Genomic DNA, 26,355 nt, shown 5'->3' on the forward strand with positions numbered 1-26,355 from the left:
GGCGCGATCTCGGCTCACCGCAACCTCCGCCTCCTGGGTTCAGGCAATTCTCCTGCCTCAGCTTCCTGAGTAGCTGGGATTACAGGCGCGCGCCACCATGCCCAGCTAATGTTTTGTATTTTTAGTAGAGACGGGGTTTCACCGTGTTGACCAGGATGGTCTCGATCTCTTGACCTCGTGATCCACCCGCCTTGGCCTCCTAAAGTGCTGGGATTACAGGCTTGAGCCACCGCGCCCAGCCCTATATTAAATATTTTAAACACGATATAAATCTCTAGCTTACGTGTGAGTCCCCGTTCTTTCACCTCCCAGGGTTAACTGCAATGAATGATTAGGTGTATATGCCCCTGACCTTCTCCATGCAAACACTAACTGTGAATATTGCCAACACACACGCTCTTAAAACAAGAATGAGCTACAACAATGCACACCATTTCTCCACTTTTTCACTTCACCGTATTTTGAGATGGCTGGCCTTGTTAACACTTTCTCCAACTTTAACAGCTGCATAGTACTTCCCTATATCAAATAACCATAATTTATTCATCTGATCCTCTAATGGTAGACAACTGGAGTGTCTTCAATTTTCTATTAAGAACAATAATGCAATGAACATCCTTGTATATAATACCTCTGTGTACCTGTGTAGGCAATTTTACAACCTATCTTTCTAGAAGTGGAATCGCTATGTCAAAAGGGTCACAGACTTAACATTTAAATAAAATGTCCAACTTGCCCTTCTGGTGGACTTTCCTTTCTTTTTTTTGAGACAGAGTCTCACTCTTGTTGCCCAGGCTGGAGTGCAACGGCGTGATCTTGGCTTACCACAACCTCTGCCTCCTGGGTTCAAGCGATTCTCCTGCTCCAGCCTCCTGAGTAGCTGGGATTACAGGCACCCACCACCATGCCTGGCTAACTTTTTTGTACTTTTTAGTGGAGATGGGGTTTCATCCTGTTGGTCAGGCTGGTCTTGAACTCCTCACCTCAGGTGATCCACCCGCCTCAGCCTCCCAAAGTGTTCTAATTACAGTTGTGAGCCACGGCACCCGGCCACCTTCTGGTGGACTTTCTGTGTCCAGTACACTACATTCTCTCCTAGTGCACATCTGGAGACTATTTTCATTTGGTACTTGCTATAGAAAAGTCTCATGGAAGGCCGGGCGCGGTGGCTCAAGCCTGTAATCCCAGCATTTTGGGAGGCCGAGGCGGGTGGATCACGAGGTCAACAGATCGAGACCATCCTGGTCAACATGGTGAAACCCCGTCTGTACCAAAAATACAAAAAATTAGCTGGGCATGGTGGCGCGTGCCTATAATCCCAGCTACTCAGGAGGCTGAGGCAGGAGAATTGCCTGAACCCAGGAGACGGAGGTTGCGGTGAGCCGAGATCGCACCATTGCACTCCAGCCTGGGTAACAAGAGCGAAACTCCGTCTCAAAAAAAAAAAAAAAAAGAAAAGTCTCATGGAGCCACAGCTGGAAAGGGCCTCAGAGATCTTGTGGTCTGGCTTCCAGGGAAAGGTGGGGCCCAGCCCCGATGCTGTCAAGGCCGCATGCAGCTCCTTGGGTTGGAGGTTGTGTAGTGCAGTGCTCACAAAGATGCTGCCCATGTCTGAATCCCAGCCTTAACATTTACTGTTGTATAACCTTGCATGCTTGCCCTCTCTGTGTCTCAGTTTCCTCATCTGTAAGCTAGGGATAATACTAATTCTAGAGTGGCAATTGGAAAGGGGCTAGGAGAGTTTCCTCAAGCTACCTTTGCAAAGTATATGTTTATTTTCAGTGGCTTTGGGGGGAATTGATGAAGGACCGGGGGTGGGCACTAAGGACCCCCATCAGGCACCACCAACGCTGCCAGAGCTAACTTAAAATGATGACAGCTGGACTCAGTGAGATGAGACATGATGACGCCCAGCACATGGCACACAGCCTGGCACACTGTCAGTGCTCAATAGTCATGAATTCTTGAGTGATGACAGGTGCTGGCTGGGACAGGGAGACCAACTTTCAGAGAGACTGTCTAGGAGAGAGAAGCACAAGCAACAGAAAAAGAGGGAACCCAAGAGATAGCCTAGTCCAGCCCGCCACTTTCTACTATAAATCAAGTTTGACTGGAACACAGCTATGCCCCTTCATTATGTCATTATGTATTGTCTATGGATACTTGTATGTGATAATAGCAAAGTTGAATAGCTTAGACAGAGACCATATGGCCCAAAAAGCCTAAAATATTTACTAACTGGCCCTTTACAGAAAAAATCTGCCACCCCCGGCATAGGGGTTTTAGGAGTACTAATACATGCCGACGGTTCCTGAGCTCACACGGTGTTTCAGGGACGGTTCTAAGCACATCACATATATAAATTTCTTTAGTCCTCACAATACTCCTATGACATGGTTACTATTTATGGTAGCTAGTCTCAACAGTGGCCCAGTGAAGCACGTCTCCTGGGGCAAACACCCCTGTGTGCCCCCCATCTTGAGTCTGGGACATCCTGTGCCATGTGCTGACTAATGGCATGTGGTCGAGTGCCAGGCCTGGCCTTTAGGAGGATGGGCACTTCTGCTTCCTTGCTCTGGGAAACCTTGAGGAGCTGCCCGCAGAGCAGAAGGGGAGGCCACAAGGAAAGAGGGGCTCTGAGGCTGCAAGGAGAGGATGAGGGCCCCGCCAGCCCTGTCTCAGTCCAGCCTCCAAAGACCTCACTCAGCTACCGTGCAGCTGCACTTATAGCAAGCAAGACCAGCGGGGCTGCTGGGCAGAGCACAGACAACTCTCGGAATCAGAGAAACAAGAAAATGGTGCTCAAGCCACTCTGCTTGGTAGGGTAGGGGTGTTTTCTGCAGCAACAGCTGACTGAGACACCACCACACCAGAGCCTTCACCTTTCCACCCTCCTTTATCCAGTGGTTCAAACTCCTACGTGGCTATGAGAATCCCCTGAGGAGCCTTTACAGATACCAATTAAATCAGAATATCTGGGAATGGACCAGAATAGGAATCTTTTTTTTTTTTTCCTTTTCTTATTTGAGACAGGGTCTAGCTCTGTCACCCAGGCTGTAGTACAGTGGCACAATCTCAACTCACTGCAACCTCTGCCTCCTCCCAGGTTCAAGCCACCTGAGTAGCTGGGATTAGAGGCCTGCATCATGATGCCCAGATAATTTTTGTATTTTTAGTAGAGACAGTTTTTGTCATGTTGGCCAAGCTGGTCTTGAACTCCTGGCCTCAAGTGATCCACCCACCTTGGCCTCCCAAAGTGCTGGGATTAGAGGCATAAGCCACCGCACCCAGCCTCTAGAGTAGGAATTTTTTAAATCCCCCAGGATTTGAGAACCACAGCTCCACCCACTATTTCTAAAACTTGCCTAACAGAAATATTTTAAAAACAGATTCTTCAGCTGGGCACAATGACTCATACCTGTAATCTCAGCACTTTGGGAGGCTGAGGAAAATCTATTGAGCCTGGGAGTTCGAGACCAGCCTGGGCAACATAGGGAGACCCTGACTCTACAGGAAAATTAGCAGGCAAGGCGGCACGCTCCTGTAGTCCCAGCTACTTGGGAGGTTGAGGTGGGAGGATCACTTGGGCCTGGGAGGTCAAAGCTACAGTGAACCGAGATCGTACCACTGTACTCCTGGGTGACTGAGCAAGACCCTGTCTCAACAACAATGACAAAATAGATTCATGCACGCCAACAGATAGATAATTCCATGTGCCCCCCCCAAAACCTGTAGCAGTCACATATTCCTCCAGATGAATCCTATTATCAATGATTAGCAGCAAAAGGATGAGATGAGAGCCCAGCTCTCAGGTGTGGAAAACTGCTCAGCAGTTTCCCATCAGGTTAAACATTCACTTACCAAAACCTGGCCATCCCCATTCTTGAGTATTCCCAATACAAATAAGTGCTTATGGCCAGGGGCGGTGGCTCATGCCTGTAATCCCAGCACTTTGGGTGGATCCACCCAAGGAGGGTGGATCACGAGGTCAGGAGATCGAGACCATCCTGGCCAACATGGTGAAACTCTGTTTCTACTAAAAAAAAATGTATATATACAAAAATTACCTGGGCATGGTGGCACATGCTTGTAGTCCCAGCTACTCAGGAAGCTGAGACAGGAGAATCACTTGAACCAGGAAGTCGGAGGTCACGGTGAGCCAAGATTGCACCATTGCACTCCAACCTGGGCTAGAGGGAGACTCTGTCACAAAAAAAGAAAAAGAAATAAGTGCTTATGTGCACCAAAGACAAGCATGAAGATATTCATAGCTTTATTCATAATGTCCCCCGAACTGAAAACATCCTGAATGTCTATCCATGGGAACATGCACAGATAAATTGTAGTATTTTCAGGCAAGGGACTACCAGGCCACAGTGAAAAAGAATGAAGTACTGATACATACAGCAGCGGTGTGGATTGATGAATTTCACAGACATACTGTTGAATGAGAAGAGCCAGGCATGCTTGTAGTGAATTCCACTCATCCATGGTGATGGAGATCAAAATAGTGGTTACCTCTGGATATGTGTGTATAAATTCTGCTCCCTAAAAATATGCAGGGAAAACTTCCCAGGATGGCAGTCAGAGCCACAAAGCAAGACTTACCTGTATGAGAGGCTCACCTGAGAGGCCTTTTCTTGCTTGCTTGCTTGTGTGTTCATTTGTTTATTTGAGATAAACACTATACATTGAGGTGTACACAATGCAGTGAAAAAGAGTACAGCCCAATGAATGTTTACAAGTTTACACTTAGTGTTGAACTTCATGCAAAGTGCTGTTCTAGGCCCCCGGAAAGGGAAACCAAGGTTATAAGACCCTGTCGGTATGGATTTCATAATCTGGTGAAGGAGATATTACAATGCAAAGCGGAATGATGGCTTTTCATCCATTCACCCATGGGGAGATTCTGAGCCCTGGCTCTATGCCAGGCACTGAACTAGACATGGGAAATGGAGTAGCAACCAAGATCCCACCTTACCCTGAGGATTTTGGAGAGGAGCACAATTAACTGATTCTATCTCCTAAGCATTTTCCAAATTCAATCTCTTGCCTCCCACCGACCCTATCTTAGGCCACTGCCCTCTTTCCTCTGAGAGCTTTCTCAGTCCTCGCCTCTGATTCATTCTCCAGATCAGCAGCACCTACCTAAGTGCTCAGCTGAAAAAAATTCAAAATTGATGACTGCCCCTGGCCCAGGCAGCTCCGGTGCTGGCCTGGGAGGCTCAAATCTTCACCTGCAGGGTCTATAATTGTGACCACAGGGAAGTTCCTGATATGTCCTGAGCCTCGTTTGCGTCTTCTGTAAAATGCAGAAGAAATAGTATTAACAACAACCACACCTGTCTCCCTGAAGAGGCTGGGCTTGCACTATCCACACTCCTCCTCCCAGTGCCTCTCAGTGCTGGTCACTCCCACCTCTCTGCATTACCCAGTGAGAGAAAGCTGCTTCTGTTCACGAACACACTCTTTGGTTTCAAGGCCTGAGACTCTATAATTGGTGACCCCATTTGATGAGTCTTTCCCTCCACCTTCTCTGGCTGGGTCTTACTCAGCTCCAGATACAGCCTAGGCATTGCCTCCTCCAGGAGCCTTCCCTGAAGCTGCCTACAGGGTTGGGTGCCCCTGTGTGGGCCCCCACAACACCCCGGACTGAATTTGTCTGTCTCCTGTTTCTGTTTGTCTCCCCTTGCTTGAAAGTGGGCTCCTGCCAGCTGGGCAGCCTCTGAATCTCTGAATGAAACTTTTCTTTGCACTCCCACTGCGGACCCCTCCAGTCCAGTGCAGGTACTGGACGAGTCTACTAACCTGAGCAGAATATGCCCAGCATTTTAAGGGAGGTGGCCTTGAGGCATGGGCGGGACATCAAAAAGTTATCTTAAAACAAATTGTACATGCACACAATACTCAATTCAGCAGAAACAAAAGGGATTGCAATGAAAATTAAAAGTAGGTCACCTCTCAACCACCAAGCACCCCTCCTCAGAGGCCACCTTTCATATCAGTTTCTGAGTATTCGATGCAGGCCAGAATTGTCAGTCCTCCCTCCCCTTTTTATTTTGCAAAAATTTAAAGCAACAGAAAAGTTGCAAGAATACCAATTAACATTTTACCACAGTATGCTAATTTACAAGTGTTATATCACTTAATGTTCACATTAATTAATTAATGCCAATTTTGTAAATGAGGTCACTCAGGCATTGGGCAGGTTAAGGGAGTTGCCCGAGGCCACAGAGCTCCTGCCGTGGAGCCGGGCTTTCCCCCTTAGGCTGCTGAGGAACTTTGATCTGCTTTCCCACAGCTCCCTTTGGAGGAAAAGCATTTTCTTACACTGAGTTGAAATCCACCTCCCTGGGATATTTACCAGATGATCGGTGGAAAAGTACACAGCTCTGGAAGCATTTGCTACTTCTCCTCCCAAAACCTCCCCATTCCCTGAGCAACAGCTGCTGTGGCTGCCACTACCACATGCTCCAATGTCACCTCCTCCGTGAAGGCTGGGTTTGCTCACTCCCCAGTTTAAAGACTCACCATGACTCCCAGCTGCCAGTGGGATGACATGTGCACACCGGGGCTTGGAATACAAGGCCTGGGTGACCGAGCCCTCCTCCAATGCCTCTTACACCTTCTTCCCCTGTCTCCATCTCCAGCCACACTCAACCTTCTCTCACTGTCCACTTAAACGTCCCCTCCTCCTTGAAGCCAACCTAAGTTTTCTAAAGAGCGCATCTCTCCCCTCTCTGGGCTCCTGCAACCTTCTGCCTGAGCCTTTGACAGCCTTTTCCATGTTGTCTTTTGGCCAGGCGGCTGGACAGTGGAGGACGGGAGTGACAGCTCGGCCCCTTCCTAGCAGAATGATCCTGCACAAATTACTCCAGGTGTCTGACCCTTCATTTCCTCAAGCACATCATGGGGGAAAGAATGCCTAGCTCAGTACCTGGCAGAGAGTCAGCCTTGGCTGATCTCCCATAATGGAGCTGACAGCTCTTCAAGTCCGCTGACGTTTTCTCTTAGTCATCCCTTGAAACACTACCCGCTATTACTTCTCTGCTCCTCAGTCTCCGCCTGTGTAAAATGGGGATGAGAATGGAGAGGTTGTGAAACTTTCATGAGCGAGCCCTTGGAGCCGTATCCAGCCCTTCCCGACGCTAAAATGACTCCTACTAGAGGGCCTGGTACACATTAGGTGCTAAACTAATCCTCTCCGAGCTGGGCTTGGGGAAGATGCCTCAGTCGGATGTGCAGCGTGGGCGCGGGAAGGCGAGCCTGGGAGCGAGGGGCTTGCCGAGAGTCAGCCAGAGGTCGGCTCCGCCTTCCCCCGCGGCCCCCACCCGAACCCTGCAGCTGTCAGCCGGGCTGGCCTCGGCGCCAGTCCACCAAACCTGAACGTCCCAAGCCGGCGCCCCCACCTTCCCGGAGTGCACAACTTACCTTGCGCTCGGCCGCCCTCTGTCCCGCCCCCAATTTCCATTGGCCCAGGGGTTCCTTTGTTAGCGCGAGTGCGCTGCCTCCATTGGTCGGTGGAGCTACCAATCGCGTCGGGCACGGCCCCGCCCCATACGCCCCAGCACCTCCCCGCTCCCGCCCGCCCGCCCGCCCCGCCCGGAGTGCGTGAGGCGCTCCGCTCCCAACTGCAGCGGCCGCGGGGCGCCGAGGGCAGCGGCGGCGGCGCGGACTAGCCGGGCCGGCGGCGACCGGCGCCTGAGAGGCGGGCCGCAGCGGGAGGCAGCGGGCCCGAGGCCGCGTCCATGGGCCCGCGGCGGCCGGGCGGCGGCGGTGCGGGCGGGCGCAGGGCGTCGCGCGCGCTGTGAGGCCCGGGCGGCGTAGGAGCCTCGGCGCGTGCAGCGAGCCGCCGGCCGGGTAGGAGGCCGGGCCGGACTTGCGGCGGGGCCGGCGAGGGATGCGGCGGCGGCCGCGCTGAGCCCCGAGCCCGCCGGGAGCGCCAGGCCGGCCGGGCCTGCGCCGCCGCCGCCGCCGCCGCCGCGCCGACCATGTCGGCGGCCAAGGAGAACCCGTGCAGGAAATTCCAGGCCAACATCTTCAACAAGAGCAAGTGTCAGAACTGCTTCAAGCCCCGCGAGTCGCATCTGCTCAATGACGAGGACCTGACGCAGGTGAGTGGCCGGGGCCGGCCCGACATCTCTGTCCCGGGAGCCGCGAGCAGGCGCGGCCCAGGCCCGGGCGGGCCGGGGGCGGGGGCGCCGCCGAGGACTGCGGGGAAAATAAAAATGGAGCAGGGAAATGCGCGAGTCCTGGGGCATGGGGATGGGGACGGGAAGTGCATTGACAGAGCCTAGACAAAGGAAAAATCCTCAAGTATGCCGAAAAATAACATCTTTTCCTGTTCCCATTGCCCGGCTGTGTGTGATTGATGCTTTTTGGGTGACTCAAAAGTGACTGGTTTCACTTAGTGGAAACAAAGCGCTTGGGGATTGGATGCCGTTTGACGGGACCCCTCTCAGAGTCTTGCTTGGGACGGGACTTGGACTTGTCCAGCCATAGTGGCCCCAGGGGGCGGATTGTTGGGGGAGACTTTGGGCTTCCGTCTAGTGGGACCCAGCCTGCCCCTATTCGGAATCATCATCACCGTCGAGGACTGGATAGAGGCGAAGGGTGTCCGAGTCCGGCGAGGAGGGTCTTGGTCTTGAACTTAGGCTGGGAGGCTGTAGTTGAGCGGAGAGCTGGGACCAGTTCCCTGGTCACTGGCCGAGGGGTGAGGAGACCTGTGGGTCCTCAGGAAAGTTGGTTTCTGTCTCCAGCTTTCTCTGTCAAACAGGGCTTTGAACTAATTGTAGCTCCCAAACCTGCATTAGAGTCATAGCCATTAAACAGCGTTCTGGCCCCCCCCCCCCACCCTTGAGTGATTTGAGAGATGGGGAATTTGTATTGCCAAAAGGCCCCAAGACGCTTGGCTGCAATCCTCATGGCCCTCGGGAACCCCTGCAGTGATTGCTCTTTGAATTAGAGTTCCAGGATTCTGAGCCCTTGTGTGCGCCTCCTTGGGATGTGCCTGGGTGCCCTCCCCACAGCCATCTTCTCCATCCTCTTCAGAGCTTTCAGCCTCTTGAGTGAGGGCAGGGGAGCTCCCTTCACATTCCAGTCCAGAGTGATCTAATTGTAGTCACTCCTGTCGCAGAAGAACCCCTTAGACCGAAAACGTTGCTTTGAAGTGAACGGGCCTGGTTGTTTTTAATGCCACTTCAGTGCACCCAGGGTTTGACTTGTTTACATGGCCAACTGGAGTAGGGTGGTGGGGCAGGGGTTATGGCCTGGGGCGTGGGGCCTTTCTCTGAGGTCAGGTTTCCAACCGCCAGGAAAAGGATTATTTTCATCTAAACCCAAAAGCTTAAGGAAACACTCAAGGCTGCAAAGTCATAGATGGTTAAGATACCAAGGGTTTTAGGGAAGGTCTACTTGGGACGGGTAGAACTCAGTTACTCAGTTACCTCGGTGTTCTGGAGTGTAAAGGAGACCTTGACTCATCTCTCATTTGGATGCTTTTTTGGGGGGAAACAGTTTATGTGATGAGGAGGAGTTGGGAGACTTTGCTTCAAGTGTTGGGCTGTCACTTTCACCCGTGTGACCTTGAACAAATCCCTTTACCTCTGTTTAAATTTCCTTATCTGTAAATTGGGAATCCAGGTCCCTGGCTTACCTCCTTCACTGACCATTTATGAAAAGCAGGAAATGATATTTTATTATTTTTCCCTTACAGTTTAACAAACCAAAATATCCTGCCACTTGTAGAAATTTCTGGTCAAGGGTTGTTCTGACAGAGGTTTCTAAGTTTCCTGGTTATTCTAAGCAATTGTCAAAATTGGTAACTGTACACCTCACAGGGGCTGTTTGTGGATTCTTAAGCTTAGATAAACTAGAATGGAATCTGCATGTTTGAGTGCAATCTGCTAAGTTTTTTTTTAAATCTGTTGATTATTAATTGGATTTACTGGGGGAGGCAAACTTAAAATACTGTACTCTCACTGTGTTCAAAGTTGAATTGCGGGTTTTGAAACAGGCCTGAGACCTTCAGGGCACAACTGGAATGGTAGTTTCTGAAATAATGAGTGGGGTTATTTGTGCTGGGAGAGATTAGCCCAGGCTTCTACCTCCTGGAATCTTTCAGGAAGAAACTGCTCTTGAAAAGAGAGGAGGGAGACTCAGGGCTGTTGCCAACAGCCGCCTTTGCTGCTCTCTGCATCCGGCCCTCCCCCAGCTTCTCACTCTCATCCTTATGGCTCCATTAGAAAACCTCAACCAATCGGTTCCCATCAGTCTCCCCCAAGCCCCTGCTTCCTGCCCCTCCCAGCCTTGAGCTTATTTTAGATGGTCAAAGCTGGAAGATACATCAGCCACCATTGAGGCCACCCTTGTTTAAGGGGAGAGGATACTGGGCCCAGGGAGGTGATGAGTGGCCTTGGCTGGCTTTTGCTCTTGAGATGTCATCTTCCCAGGAGCAGGCATTTCTCTGAGCTTTCTGGTTTGAGCTTTATTTCCTCAGCTGTGGGTTTTGTTTGTTTGTTTTTCTTCTAGAGAGGCACAGAAACCTCTTGCAGGGACTGTGTTAGGGCATCAGATCTGGAAGGGACTTGGAGATCAGCTAACATAACCACTTCCTCTTACTGATGAGAAGACTGAAACCCAGAGAAAGAAAGCGACTTGCCTAGTTCAGGGATGGAGCCAGGATTCTGAAGCAAATGTTATTTTCCCTGCTTCTGTGGCCATAAACACATGATGAGGACAATAATGTCAGGGATGGCTATGTTGTGGAGGGTGCCTTGGGAATGGTAGCTTGGAGCAGAGGAGTTCTTTGCCTTCTCACGGGAATTCAAAGTGATCTGGGATAAGTGATAGGTGACTGTCCTTTATTACTTGTCCCAGGCCCCTGTTCACAGAGTGTCATTTATCTTCCAGTTTTCCTGTGCATTTCTCAGTGACATATGGACTCAAATATACAGTTAAACCTTTTTGTCCTGAACTGTGTGCATGTATTTGCTCTGTGACATATTTCTTGTTTTTTGCTTAACAGTATGTCTTGGCGTTCTTTTCATGGTGTTACATATGAATATGCCAGAACCATTTTGCATATTGGGTCTTTAGGCGTGTACTATAATTTAACCTATTCCCTTATTGATGGACATTAAAGTTATTTACAGGTTTTGATGTCATATACAGTGAATGTTTCTGCAAACAGCCTTATAAATGCTTTTGGGTATGTGTGCGTGCAAGCACGAATGCAAGTATTTCTCTGGGGGCAGATACCTATAAATAGAATGGCTGGGTTGACATCAAGTGCATTACATTTTTTTCCAGATACCACGAAATTGCCTTCCAAAAAAGGCTGTGTCATATCATTTCCAGGTCTGGATATTATCAAATGATTTAATTCTCTAATAATTTTCCTAATTACTGGTGAGGTTGAGCCTCTTTTTATAGTATTTACTATTTTTGTTTCTTTTGTGGATTGCCTGTTCGTATTGCTTGCCCATTTTTCTGTGAGGTTAGTTTTTCCCCCAGTTGATTTGTAGGAGCTTTCTATAAGTGCTTTAGGTAAAAGGGTCTGCAAACTTCTTTGGTAAAAGGCCAAATAGTAAATATAATTTAGTCTCTGTGGGCCATATGGCCTTTGTGACAACTGTGCAACTTTGCCGTCTCATCACAAAGGCAGCTGTAGACAACACATTAACGAATGAGTATGGCTGTGTTCCAGTAAAACTTTATTTACCAGCAGGGCGTGGTGGCTCATGCCTGTAATCCCAGCACTTAGGGAGGGTGAGGTGGGCGGATGACCTGAGGTCAGGAGTTCAAGACCAGCCTGGCCAACATGGTGAAACTATCTCTGCTACAAAAATTAGCCGGACCTGGTGGTACATGGCTATAATACCAGCTACTCAGGAGACTGAGGCACGAGAATTGCTTGAACCTGGTAGGCAGAGGTTGCAGTGAGCCAAGATTGTGCCACTGCACTGCAGCCTGGGCAACAAAGTGAAAACTCTTTCTAAAAATAATAATAATAAAAAATAAATAAATAACTTTATTTACAAAAACGGGCAGCTAGCGTGATGTGGCCTGCGAGCCATAGTTTGCTGACCCTGCTCTAGATGTTAGTCCGATGCTTGCCATATATTCCAGGTATTTTTTCCCAGACTGTCACTTGTCTTTTATGTGTGGTCATTTTTCTTTTTCATGATATGAATGCAGTTAAGTCTGTTTTCCCTTAGTTTGTGGTTTTAATGTCATATTTAAAGCCCATTTTCCAAGATTTGTAAAATAATTTCTCAGATTCTTTTATAGCTATTTTTATGCTTAGCTTTTTAATCTATCAGACTTGTTTTTTAGGAAAATAATTCTGGCTAAAGGCAGACGATCTACTGGAGGCTGTTAAAGTAGGTGAATTACAGTAAAGGCCTTCTCTCCAGATCAGTGCTGGTGAGGATGGAAGGAATCAGACACTAGGAACAGGATGTTGTTGGTTTATCAGAGGTCGGTGTTGAGGAACCTGGGGTAGTTAGAAGTGTACCTTTAACAGAGATTGAGAACAGATTTGGAGTAAATTGGGGGGATAGGGAAGGGTAAAAAATAATGTGGTAAGTTTGACCTTATGGAAGTAGAGGGAAGCTGGGTAGGAATTCTTGAGTCTTGGGTGTGGAGGTGGTTGCTAAAATCATGGGAGTGAGTTCGAGCACTGAGGAGTCTGCATAGAGTGAAAGGAGAGGAACCAGCCTAGGGAGCCCCCATGTAGTGGGTGGGCAGAAAGGAAGCAGATGCAGAGGCCGGGAGGTGAATCAGAGGGGTGGGCGTTAGTGGGAGAAGCAGGTCTGGAACCCAGGGTGCTCAGCTTCCACATCCACGTGGGCTCTCAGTGGGTGTTGATCTGGAGGTGCTGTCTGATTCTCCTGCTGACTGTGTAACTTCAGGCATTGCCTCTGTGAAAGGAGCCACTGCCGACAAGCCTCTTTCTAGTTCTTTGTGTAGCCCTGTTTTTTTGTGGAACCTTGGCTGGGTCATTTTCATTGCTCAGGCCTCTGTTTTCCCATCTGGAAATGAGCTTAGTCTTGATCTCTCCCAGGGTTCTTAGTCTTCCTGGTGTGATTCTGCCCTCGCTGTGCCCCACACCCCACTGCCAAGGCTGCAGGGGCCTCAGGGTAGGAATTTCAGACATAGAGGGTGTAGGCCAGGATGAGGTCTTAGGGAAGCATTTCATCAGGCTACCTTTGTTCCTGTGACATTAGTACAAGTTCTAAGGCATAGGATATCCTGATTTGACTTAACGTGTATCTCGGAGGCAATGGGGAGATTTCACGTTCCCCCTTGTAGAAGATCTGTAACATGGGTTGGTGTGTTGTTTGGCAGGGAGCTTGTCAAAAATCTCAGACACACAAAATCCTATTTCAAACTGCCAAGCACCAATTTTCAGCATCGTCATCAGCAAAACCCAAATAGAAACCACAGTGAGATACTACTTCATACCTGTCAGGATGGCTAGAATTATATATAACACGATGGTGAGGATGTGAAGAAGTTAAAACCCTTGTGCGTTGCTGGTGGGAATGAAATGGTATAGCTGCTGTGGAAACAGTTTGGGGGTTTCTCAAAAACTTTAGCATTGAACGTACCACATGAGCCAGCAATCCTACTCCTAGGTATATGCCCAGAAGAATTGAAGACAGGTATATTCAAACAAATACTTGTATGCAAATGTTCATAACAGCGCTACTCACAATAGCCAAAAGGTGGTAACAATTCAAGTCCATCCACTAATGAGTAAATAAGCATACGTGGTGTATTTGTACCATGGAATATCATTCAGTTCTAAGAAGGAGTGAAGCCCTGAGACATGCTACAACATGGACGAACCTAGAAAACACTGTGCTAAAGCAGGCATGAAAGGTCATGTGTCACATACTGTATGATTCCATTTATGTAAAATGTCCAAAACAGGTAAATCTGTAGAAACAGAAAGCAGATTGGTTGTTGCCAGAGGCTGAGGGTTGGATGGGCGATGCGAAATGACTGCTAATGAGATTGGAGTTCTATTTTGGGGGTGATGAAATGTTTTGGAACTAGATAAAAGTGCTGGTTACACAACATTGTGAAATGTACTAAACGCCACTGAATTATTCACTTCCAAGTGCTCCATGACTTCTGAGGGGACTTACGGTGGGGGTACATCCAGGTTAACCTATCAGACCTATCACAAACTCAAAATCCTAAGTCAGGGACTCTCTGTATAAGCATTTCTTTCTCACCTACACACCTGCCTTCTGCTCCTCGTGTCACCTAGAGTGAGTATCTGATTGTTTCTAGAGTCTAGACCAGGGATTGGCAATTTTTTTTTGAAGGACTCTTTTTTTATCCTGGGGAACTCCTTCCCCAAGCCACTCTTTCCAACCTGAATGACACAACTGGACCAAGTCAGTGGCTTTCAAGCTTTCATCAAATCCCGGAGTCTTTTACTCAAAAGAATTTTGTAAATATTTTAGGTTTTGCAGGCCAACAGGCAAAAATCGAGGAGTTTGTGTAGGATATAGCCATTTAAAAATGTAAAAGCCATTCTTGGTTAGGGGGTCTTAGAAAAGCAGGTGGTGGGCCAGATTTGGCACAGAAACACAGTGTACCACCCCTCAGTTAGACCAGCCCTGTCCTCTGACGCTATTCTAGAAGCCAAATAGGAAATTTTAGATTTTCTAGTGGCTATGTTAAAAAAGTAAAAAGAGGTGAAATTGATTTTAATTATATTTTATTTAACCAGACATATCCAAAATACTATCATTTCACCATGTAAAAAAGTTATGATGCGCGCATTTTACCTTACAGCACATTTTAGCTCAGACCACTTTCCCACTGCTTAGTAACCCAGTGGCGTGGCTGCTGTCTGCAGTCCTGGCGGCAGTCCTGGGGTGGCACAGGTGGTGGTGAGTTTCTTCCCTCCCTCCCTCAGGTCCTGGGTTGGAAGGTTCCTGAAGTGCTGCTTCTCTAGGATATATTACTCCTGTTTGTGTCCCCACTTCTCCTTGGCCCTTGGTGTCTATTGCCAACTTTTTGAAGTTTCTTTGTTTGACTGTCACGTCTTTGGTGGCTTCTTTTGGTGTGTTAGAAGCTCTGTTCGGGGCTCTGACCCTCACCCCCTGCCCAGAGGCAGAGTTTAGGGGCAAGAAGGGTGCTGGCCAGGGCTTCAGGACTGTCCCATGGGGAGCAGGTGAGGGCCTTGCGGGGCAGGCTGGTGTGTCCATGTGTCCCGCTCTAGATTGGATGTATGATGTTTCAGTGTTATGTAGTTGCACCCTTGCTTTTTTCCCTGGGTTCTAGCCTGTTAACGACCTTTTCCTCTGAGTTCTGTGTCCCTTGTCACACAGGACTATAGTCCAAGGCCTGTGTTCTCTTCTTGGCACAAACGTGCAGGGTGACCCAGGAAGGTGACTTATGTCTCCCACCTGTAAAGCATGTGTCTGCCTTGTGTTTGTAGGGAGAGGGTAGTGTGCTGATGGAATGGAGGAGTTCCCCTCCGCGGTGAGGGATGTTCCAGGAAGCACAGTGGCTGGGGAAGTAGCCTTTCTTTGGGCAACCTCATGATTAATAGGACCCTAATGCTCTTTAGCAGAAATAAAGCATTCAACTTGGAATGTTTAAGTTGTTCCCAAGCTGCCGCTTAGTCTTGAAAGAGGGAGAGAGCGTGGCAGCGCAGCACAGGGAAAGATCCTACTGCTGGACGTGGAGGATCATTGGGTGCTAATTTTGGAAGCATCTGACCTAAGAAAAGAGGCTCTTCTTTTATCCTGGGAAACTCACTCCCCTAGCCGCTTTTTCCCAGCTGAATGACACAGTTGGACCAGGTGGATAGTTTTCAAGCTTTCATCAAAAGCAGTGCGGCTCTGGGCAATGCAGTCCAAAGCCTGGAGCTGGGTCTGTCATCCTCGGGGGAGCCTTGGGTCATCTCTGGGGCCATATGGGGCAGGTTCAAACACTCTGTCCTAGATTTTGTGCTTTTTCCAGTTTTAGCAATTGAGACAGTCTTGAAGCTGCTTTGGGATGGAGCCCCCATGCCCTACCCAGCACTGAAGGCATTGTCGCTTCCGTTTGGGGCAAGAGCACCTAGGGGGTTGATTCACTGGCATTTCATTTCTGGAAGCTGGAACTGGAATCTTCCAAAACACTCAGTGGTTTTCTCAGTCAGGGTCATCCTAGTTCACATGAAACCAGAGCCTGGTTTTTGCCTGGAGCCTGTAACCCTTCTGACTCCTTCCCCTTGGGCTCAGCTTGGCAGTTGGAAGCTGTGCTGGAGGTGGCCCTGGTGTCAGAGCTGCCTTCCAGCAAGACTCTGAGCGGATGGGCCTGCTGGATCCTTTGAACCTCTGCCTACTATATTGTGTCATATCCTGTGGTTTCACATAGGCCTTAGCAGGCAAGGGTGGCCAGCAGGGCTGGTGGCAGCAAGGCCTCCCTCGGAGAGGGGGACACTGAATTTTCAGAGAGGTTGAGCGGCCCGTCCCAAGGTCACTGAGCTGCTCAGCAGTGGGGCTGTGATGCAGAGCTCAGCTCCCGTGCCACCATCTACCCTGACTCCAGACTCATCATCCTCCCTGTCCTTGGGAAGGCCACTTTGCTTTGTAAATGCTGTAGTGTTTTTGTTTGGCTTGGGATGTATGGGTGGTAGGGAAATTCTTCATATATTGCAATATTGCAGAATAAATCACAGCTGTTTAATGGACTTCTAGTTCCTAGCCCTGGGGAAAGGGACCTGCTGAGGCTGTCTGTACCCACCCTCTCCTCCTTTCCCCCGTGTTATGCAGGTGAGAAATTGTCTCCAGTTAGCAGATGGAGCCGCTGAGACCTGGAGAGGTTCAGCAACCTGCCTAGGTCACAGGAAGGCCAACGTGTTTTTTTTTTTTCTGAAGTCCTATTTGGCCACCTTGTTTCTGATAAGTGTTAACCTTTGCTATCAGGAACAGGGCCTTGCCCCAACTTGGACTCCTTAGTTCTTGGGTGTGTGGTGGGGCATGTGTGTGAATGGTGCAGGCTGTTGCTCAGGGCGTTGCCCAGGTCTTCACCTCTCCTCAACTTCGGGGTGCCCCACATCCCCAACATGGGCTACTGGCCTAGGCAGCAACCACACCTTTGGCACAGCTCTGAACAGGAAGCTCAATGTTTTCCTTGTGAAAGAGGAATTCAGAATCAGGAAATAGCTTTGCCCTTGATCTCTGTAGGTTCTGAGGCACTGGTTTTAACAGACCCACAAGCACCCGTGGTGCATTTTCCACACAAGGTTTCTGACCTTCTCGTGGTCCTGCCCATAGCTAAAGGAACCAAGGGAAGGGGGAGCAGCTGCAGGGAGCCCCAGCTGAGCCAGATAAAGGGGCCATGTCTCCTGGGTCTCCTGATGCCACACCCAGAGCCTTACTGTCAGGACTGAGTGAACCGCTTGGGGCTCAGGAGCCTCAGGGCCTGGCAGAGCAGGGAGTCAGGGCATTTGTATGGCTTCTGCTTGGGGACCTGCTCTGACCTAGAAATCTGACACAGTCCCACTTTTCATTTCAGTGTGCCCAGGCAAGGGAATTGGAATGGTGGCAAGCCCAGATTTGAGTTTCCATTCTTGCTCCATTTTCCATGCTGATGGGTGCAAGTTACTTAGAGCTGAAGCATCTGTACCCCTCGTCTGAAAACTGGGGGGTTATAATAATAGTGCCCATGGCTTTGAGTCCTGATGAGGATAGTGGAAGATGCTTGCAAAGCCCTCAGCAACCGCAAGATTGCTGTGGCAAGGGCTGAGTTTGTAAATATTGGGTTACATGGTAGGTGCTTAGTAAATGGGATCTGTTTTATCAGCCATAAACCATGCAGTATGGAGCCGTGTGTGGGACATGGATCCTGGCCTTGGGAAGCTCTCACTTAGCATGCTGGCCCATCTGCTCTTGAGTGTCCACCATGGGCCAGACCCTGGGCAGGATGGGGCAGGGGCAGTGCAGGGAGTGCTGGGTCCCGATCCCTCTTAGGTTACTGCTGAGAAAACAGCCCAGGGAGGGGACCTTCCACTGTGATTTTGTGGGTGAGCTGGCCTTCAAACCTGTTTCTGTCTGTCCCATGGCCATTAAACAGAAGCTCAGGCTGTCCCCTCTCCCACTGAGCTGCTCTGCACCACCCTAGCAGCTTCCCCATGTCAGCACCTTGAGGATTGGAAGGACAAAGTCGGTTTGCCTTTTGTGTGTTTGATTTTTCAGAATGTGTAAGTACAGTAAGTCCTCACTTATCGTCATTGATAGGCTCTTGGAAACTGCTGCTTTAAGCAAAACAACATACAACCAAACCAATTTTATCATAAGCTTATTGACATAAACAGGATTTAAGTTTTTACAGTGTATTTCTGGTTACAAAAAAAATAACCAAACTTCTAAATAAAGATCCAAAATACTTCTGATATTAAACATAGAAATACATGTGAGCTATTACATACATTTCAGAAAGATGAATAAAAACAAGTAAGATCATTATTTATCCAAGTTTTGGTGAATCAATGAGTGATGACAGTTATGACGGTGGGTTAAATCAAGGAATAAATGTCTGCAAAGTGAAAATTATAAGGCACACCTCCTATTGTAACCAGGAAGTTCAAAAACAAGAACAAAAGCAGCGAGTCCGCTGGGTGCTTCTTACTGCGTAGTTTATTGTTATGTATTTGTATGATTATTGTAGACTTGATGAATTTTTAGTTAACAGTTACCTGTATTCATTTATTCATTTTCCAGCTCACTTATTCCTGTTCAACGTCATAGGTGTCTGGAACCTCTCCCAAGGGCACAAAGCCTGGACAGGATGCTGTCCCATCGAAGGACACCCTCTCACCCACACCTGCTGACTGAGACCATTTAGATGTGCCATTTCACAGCTAAGAATGTGCACATCTCTGAGATGTGAGAGAAAGCAGAGTACACAGAGAAAACCCATGCAGACATGAGAGCACACAAACTCCACGCAGACAGTGGTCACAGGAATCCTTTTTTTTCCCCCAACATTTTTATAACAAATCAATGTTGAATGAAATGATATTATTTGAGGGCCTGCTGTGTAAGGACTGAACTGATTTTAGGAATCTTTACATCAGGTGCTATAGCTTACGCCTGTTATCCCAGAACTTCGAGAGGCCAAGGTGGGCAGTTTGCTTGAGCCCAGAAGTTCTAGATCAGCCTGGGAAAGACAGGGAAACCCTGTCTCCACAAAAAAATTAAAAAACGTAGCCAGGCATGGTGGCACATGCTTATGGTCCCAGCTGCTTGGGAGGCTGAGGTGGAAGGACTGCCCGAGAGTGGAGGCGGAGGTTTGCAGTGAGCACAGATCACACCACTGCACTCCAACCTGGGTAATAAAGCAAGACCCTGTATTAAAAAAAAGTTTCTTTTTTAGAGGGTAGGAAGTGAAGGGGCCAGGCATCATCAGTTTAGGATTTAACATTAGAGGCCACTTCTGTGCCTCTGTCAAGCCCAGAGAAGTCATGCAGGTACCATGAAGGGCAGAGCAGATCCCAACTTTAGGAATCACTTTGAAGGGAGTAGGAGAGGATTGAGAGAAGCCATGCTTATTCCACTGGTATCCCGTGGAGCAACTGCCTTGCAGTTTTCTGAGAAGGAAAAATCCTTGTGCCGGGTATGGTTGAAATGCCCAAGGGAGGTAGAGAGGAGCCCAGAGCTGGGGAGCCAGGTCTAGTCCCAAATCACTGGTTGGGTGGGAGATCTGGCCAGGACGTTTCATGGCCCTCTGGTCACCAGTGTTGAGTGGGTCTCCTCAGCTGGCAAGCAGGTCCTTCCAGCCTTTCTGTCCACCTTACCTCCAGCCTTTACAAGTCATTCACCCTTGCAGGGAAAGAAGCCTGTGCTGAGGGGACCCTTCTACGAGATCTAAACAAGAGGAAGTCTTTTGAGCCTGAGAACTAGCTCTTCTAACAGGCAGATGTCACCTCGGCAGACAGCCCACTGCTTCTCAATTCCACGTCTCCCTTCCCACCTGGAAACCCCGTGAGCCTGGGAGCTTAGGAGTCCTCTTCCTAGGGGGCCCGGCCAGCTAGCACCTGGCCTTCTATGTGGAGGTTTTCTTATACAGAAATTGCTGAAGGGTGGCCTGCTCTGGGATTGTTTTGTTGCTCTGTTGGTGGTATTCACAGCTGACAGGAATTGCCCTGTGCCACTATTAGCTTATTTATATTTACAGCAGCCTCAGAAGGTGGAGATAAGAGAACGTAGAGAGGTAGTAGAATGTGCCTAAGGCAGCTCCTCTGGTGGCAAAGCCAGAAGGAAACCCAGCTGTGGGACTCTGGGCCTTCTCTGTCTCCACATGACCTGAGAGGGCTGAGCTCGGCCTTGAGATGATCACTCTCTGTCCGTGTGTGGCCCCCTTCGCCCCTAGTGTCCAGGAGTGGGCCTGACCACCTCAGTGTGTGTGGGGAAGGGTGACCTCTTTTAGCTTTCCTGTCCTTTTTTTGCTCCTCCTTCCACCATACTTCTGTCTTACCTGTTTCTAAATGGGAAGGACAGCTTTTTGAGGAAAAGGGTGTGACTTCCTTGCGAAGATGTTGCCCCAGAAGTTCGTCCCCATGCATTCTCTGGCTTTCTTCCCTTTGCCATGAATGGCGTCATGTTCCAAAAATCCTGTGGCCATGGGCTGTTTGTCAAGACCAAACAGGGAAGAGGCTTTTAAAATGTGACTTTCGCCTCCAGCTGGAGTACAGGGGAGCAGGGGCAGGGACTGGGGCTGGGCTTACAGGGCTTGTGTGTGGGCGGGGGGGACCAGGGTCCCAGTGGGAGTTGGGGGATAGTTTATAGTAGGCCAGCAGCTGTAGGCCTTGCTGCCCTGGTGCTGTGATGGGGTGAACTGTGTGTGTGGTTTCCTGATTTTGAGGGTTTTCTTTTTTTTTTTGAGGTGAAATTCACACAACATAAAATTAACCATTTTAACATGTACAATTCCATTGCGTTTAGCACATTCACGATGTTGTACAACTACCACCCCTCTTCAGTTGAAAGCATTTCCATTGCTCCAAAAGACTCCCCCCACAACTATTAAGGAGTCACCCCTGCCTTTGGTCCCCAGTAACCACAAATCTGCTTTGTGCTTCTATGGATTTACTTACTCTGGAAATTTCGTCAAAACAGAATCACACCATATGTAACCTTTTGTCTGTGGTGTCTTGCACTTGGCATAATGCTTTCAAGGCTCATCCACTTTGTAACACAGGTCAGAATTCATTCCTTTTATGGGTGGTGGACACTGGGATGGCTTCACCCTTTGGGGTCTTGTGGATAGTGCTGCTGTGAACACAGGTGTGCGGGCATTTGTCTGAACACCTACTTTCAGCTCTTTTGAGTGGACCCCAGGAGAGGACTTGCTGGCCTGTGGCCATTCTGTGAGTGAGCTGTTTGGCATCAGCACCTGGAGCCAGATGTCAGCCCTGCAGACTACCGGGTGGGAGGGCTATGGGTGGATCCCGAATAGTGCCCACCCAAAGCCTGGTGCTCCTCACAGAGGAGTCCAGGATGGAAACTGGGTTCCTGGAGTGTCCCTCAAGAGTCGCACACATGAAATGCCACCGTGAGGCAATGGCACAGGAGGCCATGCAGGTGCAGGGGTGGCTCAGCTGCTCGGAGGTGCATGCCTTCTTTCTTTCCTTTTTGTCTGACCTGAAGATCAGCTGAGCTGCCAAGAAAGAGGCAAGTTAATCCTTAAACATCATTGGAAGGAGGGCTGTGGAGCATGGGAGCTGAAGGCTGGAGAACCCAGGGAGACACGGAGTGTTCACAGTGCTAGGTGCTGGGAGCTGCTGGCCCACGGTGCCCCACCGTCGTCCCCAGAGGACCTTGGTGTCAGCCAGAGGGAAAAGGCCTTCTCTGAGCTGTTTGTCACTGTTACCAGTTTTCAAGCTTCATTTATTTGGCAGCAGAACACCCAGCTACTTGAAATGAAACGTGGAGCTCACATATATGATGCCTGAATGTTCTCATGTTGAAGACCAGGAAGAGGAATGGCACCAGCTATGAGACCACCCTGACCCCCCACCCCCTGCCCCATCCTACACCTGAGGTGGCCCCTGAAGCATGACCTCCAGGGATCTTCACGGTTTGATGTGCTATAGAACCACTAACGTATTATAATACTTGCAGTAATATTTTTTAATAGAATGTAGTATTGGATGTACATAAAAGGATACAAGTAGTATACATTTACAATATAAATCTAATAAAAATGAATGCTCATGAACCTGCCACCCGACTTAAGAAAGAGAACACTGACATACAGTCAAAGCATCCTCCAGGCCCCTTCCCAATGGCATCTTTTCCACAGAGGTGACCTGGGATGATTTAGGGGTGGTAGCCAAGGCCCAGGTGGTTAGCTCAGGTACTACCCTTCATGCCAGTGCTGGTTGAGCTGTTCTAGGGAACACAGACAGAAGCACATTCCAGTGGAGTCCCCTGCTTTTCTGAATCCTCTCCCCAGGCTCAGGGATGTTATTCCTGTGGCATAGTAAAGGTGCCTATGTTTGAGGTCCTTCATGTCCCTCTTGGCAGACAGGGACGGAGGGAGAGGACTCCAGGGGCCATGGGGAACAGGTACCCAGGGAAGGATCTAAGACTGTAGGGAGTGGGGACCCAGGGAGGAGAGCTCCAGGACTATTAGGAGTAGGGAACCAGGGAGGGGAGCTCCAGGATTATTAGGAATATGGACCCAGGGAGGGGAGCTCCAGGGCCATGGGTGGTGGGGACCCAGGGAGGAGAGCTCCAGGGCTGTGGAGAGTGGGGACCCGGGGAGGAGATCTCCAAGGCCATGGGGAGTGGAGAGCTCCAGACTATTAGGAGTGGGGACCCAGGGAGGAGAGCTCCAGGGCTGTGGGGAGTAGGAACCCGGGGAAGAGAGCTCCAGGGCTGTGGGGAGTGGGGACCCGGGGAGGAGAACTCCAGGGCTGTGGGGAGTTGGGACTGGGGAGAACAGCTCCAGGACTGTGAGGAGTGGGGACCCGAGGAGGAGAGCTCCAGGACTGTGGGGAATGGGGACCCGCGGAGGAGAGCTCCAGGACTGTGAGGAGTGCGGACCCCGGGAGGACAGCTCCAGGGCTGTGGGGAGTGGAGAGCTCCAGGACTATAAGGAGTGGGAACCCGGGGAGGAGAGCTCCAAGGCCGGAGGGAGTAGGGACCGGGGAAGGACAGCTTCAGGGCTGTGGGGAGTGGGGATCCAGGGAGGAGAGCTCCAGGGCTGTGAGGAGTGGGGACCCCAGGGGGAAAGCTCCAGGGTTGTGGGAAATGGGGACCCCAGGAGGAGAGCTCCAGGACTATTAGCAGTGGGGATCTGGGGGGACAGCTCCAGGGCCATGGGGAGTGGGGACCCGGGAGCAGAGCTCCAGGGTCATGGGGAGTGGGGACCGAGGGAGGGCTGCAGGTCCCTGGGGAAACAGGTATTCCCTCTTCCTGGCCTCCTCACCAAGGCAGAGGTCTGCATTTTTGAGAGAAAGGTTTTCCTGTCTGCCTGTGCCTTGGAGCCTGTTTCATTTCCAGATGGACCGTGTGTAACACAGCCACGGAGAGAAAGTCTGGAGTTAGATGTCGCCTTTTAAGGTAGTGCTGTTGGATAGAAAGGACTCTGAGTAGAAACCAGGAGATAGACTTAAAGGCATGTTTGTGTTTAGGCCCGTGGCAACTGAGAAGTACAGGGCTGCTCCCCGAGCAGAGGTGCAGAAAGATGGGGACATGCTAGGGGAGTGGGTGGCTAGGTCAGCAGTTCTCAAACTTTTGGGGTTTCAGACCTTTTATGCTTTTGATTATTGAGACCCTCAGAAGGCTTTAGTTTATGTGGGTTATGTTCATCGGTATTTCTTTTATTAGAAGTTAAAACTGAAAAATTTAAAACTATTCATGAATTCACTTTAAAGTAACAAGCCTATTACGTAGTCACATAAGTAACATATTCTGAAAAATAACTTTTCTAAAACAAAAAATTGCTAAATAGCCCCACGTTTTTACTTCTTTGCAGAGCTCTTTACTGTCTGTCATAATGAAAGACAGCTGGGTTCCCAGAGCTTCTGCAGTCCGCAGCCATAGCATGTCCTGTAGCCTTTGAGCAGCTGTACCATACTCTTGTGAAAGAATGAAAGAAGGGGCAAAGGATGTCTTAGTATTTTTATGAAAATGGTTTTGATGGCCAGGCACAGTGGCTCATGCCTGTAATCCTAGCACTTTGGGAGGCCGAGGTGGGCGGATCACAAGGTCAGGAGTTCAAGCCCAGCCTGAACAGAGTGGTAAAACCCTGTCTCTACTAAAAATACAAAAGTTAGCTCGGCATGGTGGCGTGCGCCTGTAGTCCCAGCTACTCAGGAGGTTGAGGCAGGAGAATTGCTTGAACCCGGCAGGTGGAGGTTTCATTGAGCCAAGGTCATGCCATTGCACTCTAGCTTGGGTAACAGAGCGAGACACCATCTCAAAAAAAAAAAAAATGGTTTTGACTCAGGGACCCTAAAAAGGGCCTCAGGGACTCCCACCCTTGTGGACCACTGGTCAAGCTTAAGTTGGGCCATTGGCTGGAGGAGCATGCTAGCCTCGATAGGAGGGTCATTGCAGTTCACTGTTCTAGGCTGCACTGCTGCCTCGGGTCCTGCTTGGCTGTGGCTGTGTCAGCTTCCCACAGGTGGTGTCCCCTGACTTCCAATTTCTGAAGTCTGCCCTTTGCTCCCCGTCACGGTGGTGAGTTCCTGTCCTTTTGTACCACGTTTCGTGCCTTTGTCTCCTTGTTGGTGAGACTTTGCAGTCTTTGCATCAGTGGCCTTGCAGTGTCTGGTAAACATCAGGGGCATCCCTGACCTGCCTCCATAGAGAGCAGCAGAGTGGGGGGCAGGGAGTGGCCCAGTTGGGAGGTGAGCCAGTTGCAGTCTGCAGGAGCTGGGGTGGGCACAGCTGTTCTGAGTTCTGGGTCCAGCAGTCCTGGCATAATTAGTAGGATCCCTTTTCCTTGCCCAAGTACCCCAATTTGGATGATAAATTATGTTGAGCTCCTTACTGATAAGGCTTTGAAGTAGATGGCTTATTGGCCCAGCTTTTTTGAGGGTGAGTAGAGGTGGTAGCCTGTGCCCAGGCTTGATGTCTTGGCACAAGTAAGAGAGTCTTTCTGGAGGACAGTCTGCAATCTTCGCCAGCTTCTTGAACTCCTGCACAGTTGGCCAGGCTGGGTGTATGCTGTGGAAGAGTGGTCTGTGGCTGTCTCATCTGGAAGTAAAGGCTATAGGGCCCTTCCTTCCATGTGTGCCTCATGGGCGATGTGCTTGGGGCCCCACTGGTTCCCTGAGCCCCTACATGCAGCCTCCCAGGACTGTGGCCCCAGCTGCATGGATGCGGGGCAGAACTGAGTGCTGTGCTGGTGAGGACCAGACCCCCACCCCTGGGAGAACGTCTCACTTGGGAACATGCCATTCACCTGTGTCACCTTTTACTTTCTGGAGTGGCCTGCTAACCTGTGGAGGAGTGTCCCATGGGCCAGGGCCAGGGCCAGGTGTGGAGCCAGGTGGCCTTGGCTCCCGTTTTGCTTCCCCTGCTTCCTAGCTGTGTGGCCTCGAATAGACCTTGAGTCTCTGTGTGCCTCAGTTTCCTTGGGTATAAAATGGAGTTCCTAAGGGCTCATAATGCCCTAAGCCCTGGGGTCAGCTCCAATGCCAGCGGTGAGGGGTGCAGACCCACCCTTGGGCTCCCATAGCTGGGGTGTGTGTCCTCCCCACAGGATGCTTTCCTGCCAGCTGGTGAGCTGGTGTTCTTCGGAGGCTGGGCCACCTCCCTGGACATGGCTCTGGGTCCTGATGATGTTGAAACACTTTCAGAGGCTATAGCTCTATCATTAACACCTGCACAGTGGCTGGCTGCTCCCGGAAGCCTGGCCTGGCAGATGATGATGATTGCATCTAAACCCACACAGTTTGGGTTTAGAACTGTGTGGCTGTACAGCAACAGAACGGTATTTTCTAGGGCTCAAGGCCCCATAGACAACTCTTAGGAGTTCTAGCACAGTTCGGTCAACACAGGACAAGCCTGTGGCCTCTTAAGGGGTATGCAGTCGTGACCAGTGCTCGTCGGCCCTGGCAGGCTTGTTCTGAAAGAGAAGTCCCCATTTGGAGCATGGTCAGAGGTGTGTGCTGACCCCACTGTGGTGAGGCAGGTGGTCACAGCTCTGCCAAGAAGTTTCCCTCCCCAGATGCTTAGATTCAGCACCCCTGCTTTTCTCACAGTCCACCTGGGTGGCCACAGGACACACAAAGTCTTGGCAGGGGTGAGGCTTGAGACTGGACTTTAATATGTCCTCATCCCTCACTGTCTTACTGACTTACATTGGAATGTCCCAGAAAAG

General features: G+C 49.9%; 1 protein-coding gene across 6 annotated transcripts in view; it reads left to right on the top strand.

Annotated features, from left to right (window-relative positions):
* The first annotated feature begins 7,914 nt into the window (after positions 1 to 7,914).
* The window catches only part of LOC108295281 (myosin phosphatase Rho interacting protein), a 141,718-nt gene continuing 123,277 nt past the window's right edge, over positions 7,915 to 26,355 (top strand). For all 6 annotated transcript variants that reach the window (XM_017517349.2, XM_037734507.1, XM_017517352.2 and 3 more), the window contains exon 1: positions 7,915 to 8,114. In XM_017517349.2, the coding sequence (XP_017372838.1) occupies positions 7,992 to 8,114 (123 nt within the window). In that variant the 5' untranslated portion in view covers positions 7,915 to 7,991. The remainder of the gene's footprint in view (positions 8,115 to 26,355) is intronic.

Source organism: Cebus imitator, unplaced genomic scaffold (genome assembly GCF_001604975.1).
Source record: "Cebus imitator isolate Cc_AM_T3 unplaced genomic scaffold, Cebus_imitator-1.0 Scaffold629, whole genome shotgun sequence".
In the NCBI taxonomy this organism is placed as follows: domain Eukaryota; kingdom Metazoa; phylum Chordata; class Mammalia; order Primates; family Cebidae; genus Cebus; species Cebus imitator.